Below are 8723 nucleotides of genomic sequence, written 5' to 3' on the forward strand. Positions count from 1 at the left end.
CAATAAAAGCCATTTTTAGGCTTGAAATAAAATACAATCAAAAGGCCATCTGTGACTCTGAGCCTGTCTCTTTCTTATGTTATAAAGCATCCTTGAATTTTCCAGCACCATTTTGGCCCTTTTCTTTAAAGGGCAGACACTATTTAGTTAGGAATGCACTTCTATGTATTTTCAGTCCTGATCCAACTCCTACTGTTGACAGTGGGATATTTTCTGTTTAAATCAGTTGGAATTACATAAGGTCCTTAGGAAAAACTTAGCCTCCCATGTTAAAACGGTTGCTGTTAACAGAGATTTATTTTTGACTGCCCCAGTGGCTTACCAGGAACTTGACGGAACACAAAGAGTATATTTCTTGAACCAGCTGTAATGCAGAAAAGCTGAGGTTACTATTTGGCTTCCCTGATGAAAGCTACAATTGTTTCATTTATAGGTAAATGTACTCTGACTATTCCCAGAGTGACCTTGGCGGACAACTGTGTTGCCCTGTATGTCAGCAGAAAGAAGGCTGTTGGTGTCAGTGGGCTTTGGATCAGGCTTTAAAGACAGAGAAAGCTTGCTTAAGGAGGAAAACAGGCATAACAAATAGTCCTGATTTCCCAGGTTTTGTCATTTAGAGTTTAGAATATCAACAAGACACTTTAAACCCTGAAGAATAATTGTCATAAGTCAATTATTTTGACCCTGTACATTTCTACAACTGTATACAATAATAAAGAAGAATAAATCTTTCTGGCTTACAAAAAAAAAAAAAAAAGGCAAGTACTTTATTTATCAATAAAGATTTTAGCTGCTTTTTACACCATTGCAATGACTAAACAGCATAAAATAAACAAAGGAGAGTATAAAATCACTTTATTCCAGCTGATATCCCAAGATGACCTTTTGACTAAGTACAGAGTTAGATGTTTCAAGTATGGCACTTATATAAATAAGAGCAGAGAGAAGATGATATATTCACAGTTAAAAGCAATTAACTCTGTTCCTTTGGTGTGTGTGTCATCATAGGTAATTATAAGTAAATACATAGCTTGGCTGGCATGAACCAGCTCCATCTTATCCATGCACATATTAGGGAATGAACTGTAATGTACTGATATATTTTGCAGATCACAACTAATGTAAGATGATTAAGGTCTCTGGTGCATGTGTGAGGATAGGCAAATAAAAAAATGGCAAAATTATATTCAGCATTTATTGTTTAGCATAACTAATTGATGCACAAGCTATGATATAAAATACCTAGTAATACACACCAGGAATAAACTCTGTGATTTGGACAAGCAAAATAATATAAGACATCTGTGAGATAGGTGAACGCATATATCCTGATTGAATTGTGGTCAGGTTGCTTACAGTGCAATTACCCTTCTTTTAAAACATGCTTACACCTGCACATTGCAACTGTTTTCCCCACCCCATATAGAGTATCCTTGCAGATTTTAATATGAACATTCTACACGTTTACAACAATTAGACAGTCCGAACTGTAAACTTATCCTAATGATGACCAAAAAGCCGCTCCACCAACAGATAACACCCAATCATTTTAAAGAAAAGTAGGAATAATAGTAGCTGTGCTGTAAGGCTAGATCAAGCATAGTTTTATAGCTGTTTTTTCAGTCTTTTACATAGCACTGCATTTTGCAGCTAGTTCAGTAACTGCGGATCCAATACCTTAATGGCTTTCTTGGTGGTTTGTTAAAATGCTTGCCTAAGCAATGTACCTTTCTCTAATGGTCTCTGGGTCTGTTCCACCTGGCACAGTGTTTCAGTTCTGTCACAGACTCACACATAAGCTGAGTCACTTGATTGAGTCCTGCCAAAGTTAGGCATGCTCATTCTTGGCAGGTCCTTATTTCTGATTTCATATATGGATTTCCTTTTTGCCTGTACTCCTCTCACTGCCATTTTGATCTTTCTCCAGCCCAAGTGGTTCAGTTCTGCCAAATTGAGCACCACACAAATCCCACTGACAGCAAACATGAATACCAAGAACACAGTCTTCTCAGTGGGTCTAGAGACATAGCACTCTACTTCTTTAATGCAAGGATATCTGTCACATTCGTACATGGAAGGGACATTGAATCCATACAGAAAATACTGTCCTACTAAGAATCCAATCTCTAGGGCATTTCGAAAGACCACTTGGATGATATAAAATCGAGAAATGCCTTCTTGCCTCCTCATCTTTGATTTTGTAGTTCTGATAGCAGGATTGGGGATTTCCTTCACTTCTAAGCAGTCTGGTTCTGCCTCTTTGGTGGAGTTCTCAGTGTTCTGCAGCACCCCATTGACAATCGTGTTCTTGATTTTCTTACTGTCCTCACGCTTCATTGAATCCTGGTCCCTCTCCAAGGTGAGGAAGACAGTGGAGTACCTCCGTTCCCTCTGCTTAGCAGACTGGTGAACAGAGTACGTTATGAAGCAGAGACTGGGAGTGCACACCATGATGATCTGGAACACCCAGTACCTTATATGAGAAATGGGGAAAGCCTGGTCGTAACAAGCCTGGTTGCAGCCTGGCTGCAGCGTGTTACAGACAAACATAGTTTGCTCGTCATCGTACACCGTCTCCCCTACAATGGCCACAATGAGTATCCTGAAGATCACCACCACGGTCAGCAGAATCCTGGAACAGAGAAGCCCGTCAGTGCGCGCCGCCGCCGCGCCGCCGGGAGCTGTCCAGTGCTGACCGGGGCCCCGGACTGCGGCTCCCCCGGCCCGGCTCCCGTCAGCGGCGGTCCGGCACCGGCGGCCGGCGGCGGCAGCCCCGCTCCCGCGCAGGAGATGCGCAGCCTGCGCGGCATCGCCTCGGCGCGACCGTGTGCGGCCGTGCGAATCCGCCGCTGTCAAAAATCTCAGGCGGCCGTCAGCGCTGCCCCCCGCCCCAACCTCCCTTTGGAGGAAAAGCAATCACACGGGCCGTTAGGGTTAGGGCCCCGAAAGCACAGGAGGGAGCGGCACGGGGTTGCTCCGGCCGTGGGACCCTGATGGCGGCGGGGTGTCCCCGATGGCCGCCCGCTGCCCCACGGCTCCTCGGGGACAAGGACGGCGGCGTTTGCAGTGTCCCCGCGCATCACACACAGGAACTCAAGGCACCCAATGCACGGGCCCCGCGGGGACGGTCCCCCACACGGCCGAGACCCGGCGTGTGCCGCCGACCCTCCCGCCCGCCCGCTCGGACAGAAGGGGATACCCCCGTTCCCCTCGCAGCTCCCCCGAAGTCCTTACCTCCCTATCATAGTAGAATGCTGCTGCACGGCAGCTTCCAGTAGCCTCTCTAGAATAGTCCATTCCCCCATCGCTGTTCATCCGGAGACAAAGACTTTGGCAAGCGGAGGGGATTTTCACTTCGTCCTTCCTTTTCCTATCTCCGCCTCCCCCCCTTTTTTTTTTTAGAGGGAGGAAAAACAAACGAAAGAGCAACCCCTCTCTACCGCCCGCAGTCCAGTGAGGGGAAGGCGGGTGGAGGTGGCAGCCCTGCCGGAGGACTCAGAGCTCGGCTCGGCAGGGCTAGGTTCGGCTGGACTCGACTCGGCTCGGCTCGGGGCCCCGCGGCGGCCGCCACCAGCTCGGTCCGCTCAGCTCGTGGGGCGGCGCGATGCGGCGGACCCGCGGCGTGGAGGGAGGAAGGTTGGCTTTTAATGTCTTGCTGCCTCTAATCTGCCTTTAAGTAGTCTCCGCTTGCGTCACTGACAGGTTGGTGGAGAGCAGCCAAAAGCAGGGCTCGGATTTTCTCATTTTTATTATTCCGGTGAATATAAATAAATAAATGCAATAAAATAAATGAAATAAATAAATGAGGAGAAGGAGGAAGAGGCGGGGGGCGGAGGAAGAGCTGCCCCAGCCGGCACGAGGTTAGTTGTGCAACCGAGCGCCTCCTCGCCGGCGCACCCCGGCCGGGCACCCGCTGCCCCAGCGGCCCCCGCCCGCCGGCACAGCCCGGCGCTTCGCCGGCGGGACCGGCCCGTTCCGGTCCGCCCAGGGAGAGTCGCCCCGCCAGAGAACGGGCGCTGCCCCTCGGCTGCTGGTTTGAAAAGCTGCTCTAGGGCGTGACTTTGACACCGTGGTCCCTGCAGCCACGAACGCCCGGCTGCCGGGAGGATTCCGGGGGACTGCGAGGCTCTGCTTCCCTCCCTGTCGGCTGTGTTTTCTGCCACTCACAAAAGAGAGGTGTCATACAGCAATGACCTTACCTGTTAGAACTGCTTACCCTTGGAAGATACTGCACTTAAAACTGCATCTTCCTTCTTGCCTGATTCCAGATATAAGAAACGCTAAGGTGAACTTAAACATATTTATAGCCATTTCAGAGAATTCTGAGACTGCGACTGGGTTTATGCTACGAAAACCAGCAGACATTCACACAAAGTGTCTCTAAACAGCATGAGAATAAAATATCTTTAATAAATTCCTGCATTATAATCAGCCCACATATGTATTCCCATAAACTACTATAATGTGTTTAAATTTTTTTTTTTTTTTTTATTTTACAGATACCCTTAGAGACTGTACCGGAGACACCACCAAACAATTCCACACAAACCACTGGCACCAACTGGAATTGACTGTTCTCTGGTGGAGAAGCATAAAATATATTCTGTATATTTCAATAAAGATTAAATAAAGCTTCATACTTGCTGTTCTTTTTGCTCAACTAATCTCATTAAAAAGCAACATAAGAAAAATTCTAGTCAGTCTGATCATAATGCTTCTACTGCCAAACTCAGTAAAATCAGTCTCTTTCAAAAGCAGGACTGCTGAGGCCATTGTAAACAGTGTAGTTCTTTGTTTTCTTAGTAGCTCTCATGAACCAATTCATGTTGTATTAACGATGTTAAGTGTTTTCTGAATAGATAGGTCCATGCTTCATCTGTGCAGAGGACATCTGTGTGTTTTAGACACCCTAAGGTTTGTTGTCTTTTCATTTGGAGTGTGCAGATGGTCTCTGATTCACATGATTGGGCCAGTTGCCTGATTGGATCCCCAAATCTTTGAGTTATTGAAGTATCAAATAAGATAAGATCAATTAATACCTCTGCACAGAAATCTGCAGATTTTTCCTGTCTCTCAATCATGAGTTTGTGAAGAAGCATTCAATAATCTGAATTGTTTCCTTCCCACACTGTTAGGAAGTACTGGGACAACTGAATAATCACTATTTTTTTTTTCCTTGAAATCTGACTGCATTATTCTCAAAAACTGGTTCTCACAATTACTGTATTTGTTTTTTGCATACAGTTTGTAAAACTTGCCAATGCAGCAACACTGTAACTACAAAGAAGAGGTAATTTATTTTGTTTTAAGAGGACTGTAGTATCTATCCACCTAACCTGGCAGTTCGGTGTCTCATATGAACCCCAAAGTATATGTTTGGAGACAGATCTGAAAATGGGAGAAATCAAAGCAGTAAAGGAAGCGGTAATGCATGTGTAGAAGAAGAGAGGGCAGGGGATACACTAAGAAGCTAATGATGATAATCCTATTTAGCAAACCAAACAGAGAGAGAAAGCCCATGATTGAAATTACTGAAAAGAGGAGATGAGATTTTGGTCCATAAACAAAATAAGAATTTCCACAAAGGAAAGCTGTTCTCTAGCACTGGGATATAAAACCACTTACCTGGGCTCTTAGGACCAGTAAATGAAACGGAAATAAATTTTGATCATATAAAACACTGGCTTATTAATGAACAGTTAGACAGTGTTTGCTCTGTGTGATGATTTCTACTTACTACTGACAGCCCAGCTGTGGAGACATAGACGGGAAATACCATAAATGAATGCTGCCAACATGTATGCACTGTTATGAAATTGCTTTTGATTTGAATATGGTTCAAAGTTAAGTACTTTGAGGCCTGCTCTTACAGGAGTTGCACCTCATTCTGAAATAGCTGACATCTCCTTTTTTAACAGTAACTTCATACCCCTCCCTGCAACCACCTTCACAAGCAGGGTACTTAGCCTTAGAGTTGAAGAAGTTAACTGAGCTTCAGACCTTCGTGAGTTTGGGAAAAAAATAATTTCAGCAATGAGAGTCTCTTTCATGATGTTAACATATGTTTTAAATGACTAGAAAACTCAAAGGAGTTTGATGTATCTCAGACATACATGTACAATTTCTAGAACTATGAATTGCTATCCTTAATTTGAGCCCTGAGTTATTGTCAAAATAGAAGTAATAAGAATCAATGTGATGTTCTCTGACTGTTTAGTGCAACAGTGAAAAGTGTATGAAGAATGTAATTATTTGAATTTTCATCACTCATTACACGTGTAACAGCAACCCATAGACTTATCTGACAAATTTTCTAAATCATGAAGTGCTCAGACTATGTATAGTCATGATTGTAAGAGAGAGTTGTAGACATAAGAAGATTTTCAGCTTCTAAAGGTTCATCTTAGGTTTTACACCATTCCCCTGAATGCTTCAGCCTATGGTAAAGCTGGGATTTGCAGAGCAGCAAGCTGCCAAGCATGCTGTGGATGTATATTGCACAGTGTATGGTATTCACATTAGAAAACCATGCCGATATTTCATTCACAAACATTCAGGATTATCAAAGCTTTATGTCTCCCAGCTTACAAGGAACCATTTCCTAATGAAGCAGCAATACCAGATTGCAGCAGGGCCAAGCCTATCCAGTTCAATTTTTTTTGTTAGTTACATACAAAGGAAACAAAATCAGCTTCTTGGGCAGGAGGGTTTATTTTTGTTTGTTTTACTTTGCATTTGAAGGGAATGCGTATTCCTCTACAGACAGAATTCAATATAAAGTCTGCTGTTCCTAATAGGAGCTCAAACAAACCTTGCAAAAAGAAAACTTCAGAGTCTGCATATGTTCAAAGATGCAATGATCATTTGTGATAAAATAATACAGACTGAGTTGATCTTGGATTAGGTTTGAACAATGAGACTGTATGTGTCCTCAGTTTGATGCCAAACCAAGGTTAATCTGTCTCTAAGAAGCTGTAGTCCAGATTCTCTCTAAGAAATCCAACCCTTTTGCCCTGATCTGGCTTTGTAAAGGGTCCTGAGACCAGGTTGCGGATTCCTCAGGTACGGAGCGGATCACACCAGGAGCAGAGCTGACTCATTTGGCTTGCCCATCAGACCCCCTGCAGGTGGACAGCATGACTGGGGCAGGATGAAGACGACACACGGCTAGTGCCACGCCTGCTGTCAGACAGTGTCCTCGACAACAGTATTTCCCTGCCTCGTTTTCTATACTGAGGTTTCAGAATATACAGAATACAGATTTTACACAAGCCTTCCCCAAGTACTACCTCCTTTCAAAGTTATATATTCATCCTATAGTTATTCCAAATAAATTACCTTAAAATCAAGCTATAAATATATTACTATACCAACAACCTTCCTCGATGATCTTTTTTCTCAGTTGTTCACAATGGATCCATAATTGCAGCAAAGAAATAAACGTCATATTTAGATTCCAAAACTGCATGACAAATGACTGTATTTCATTATTATATTGCAAACCACTGTTTCTGCCAATTGTAGCAAACCGGAAGCAAAGAAAGGGGTTTTAATTAAAGACTGTAAGATAAAGACAATAATGGGGTTTTCTTTTAGAAGTTTTTTGTGAAACATGTTGCCCCATATCTGCTTTGTGACTGCATTTTCTAGTTAGTGTCTCAAAAGAGATTTTTCAGCATTACTATCATAAAGCAGTAGAACTTTCTTTGAAAGATTGATATGATAAGTGCTTCCTTTCTGATAGGATTTGGTGTAGTCCATTAAATGTAAATCATTAGCTACTAAACTGAAAATGCCTTTTTAAGACCTCTCATAGCCATCTGCTAAGCTCTGTTTTCATTTGGTGCCATGTGTGTATTAATGAAATGATTGCATCAGATTATATCTTTTATTCATAAAATCATCTAGGTCATCTGCTTCCACCTCCACTTTCTCTCTCATTAAAATGAGTATTTGTGTGTATGTTGTCCCCAACTGTATGAGTACAATCCTAGCTGCAGTCAGCTGTTATGTGCATCTTAATGAGAAATACCTCTCTGTTTTTTTCTTAAATAAAAATTCCTTCAAAAGACAACTCTAGTGTTTCACACCACAGAAGGTGCATTTTTCCTACAGTTTGAAAAATAAAGACTTCTCAGAAGCTATGAGATCAGGATGTACTAATAACCTCAGTCCTTCACAAGAGAAAGTGACGTTTCAAGAACACTGTAATTTTGCTGTCAAGAAATAGGTAGCACACTCTTCACACCTGGTCAGCAGTGTTTGTGTCAAAGCTGTCAATAACAGGGCAAGCAACAGTGTTCATTGTCATGAAGATGCAATATAGCCTGCATTTATACATTTAACGCTTGAGAACAGCAAGGTGTCAGGTGCACAGAATTCAAGGCTTTCCGTAACGCATAAACCCTATTATGCATCAGGGGTTCATATCTACTACTGAAGAATGCTATAAATTGAATATTTTTCAGAAAATCAATGAAAGTTGTCAGTAAATAAAGAACAAAGCTATGAATATTCATGAGCTTTTAAAGTGAGGGCTCATATGTCATGCTGAATTTTATAACTATACTTACCAAGGCGGGTATATAAGAAATATTAATGAGGAGAGCCGACATTAAGTAAATATTCCACAATGTTTTGAACTAAGAGAATTTAAAATACCTAAATGTAACTGCTTTAACTAAAAAACAAATGTGAAGTATCATACTTTTCTAGTTGCAGCA

The 8723-nt window shown here is 42.6% G+C and overlaps 1 protein-coding gene across 1 annotated transcript; it reads right to left on the minus strand.

Annotated features, from left to right (window-relative positions):
* Positions 1-1788: 1788 nt before the first annotated feature.
* GJD2 (gap junction protein delta 2) lies at positions 1789-3305 on the minus strand (the record flags this gene model as incomplete). Its single annotated transcript, XM_082057832.1, has 2 exons — positions 1789-2632; positions 3235-3305. The coding sequence occupies 2 exons, from the start codon at positions 3303-3305 to the stop codon at positions 1789-1791; spliced, it is 915 nt and encodes a 304-aa protein (XP_081913958.1).
* Positions 3306-8723: the final 5418 nt, after the last annotated feature.

The sequence above is a fragment of the Streptopelia decaocto genome (assembly GCF_964273445.1).
Source record: "Streptopelia decaocto genome assembly, chromosome: 7".
Classification (NCBI taxonomy): domain Eukaryota; kingdom Metazoa; phylum Chordata; class Aves; order Columbiformes; family Columbidae; genus Streptopelia; species Streptopelia decaocto.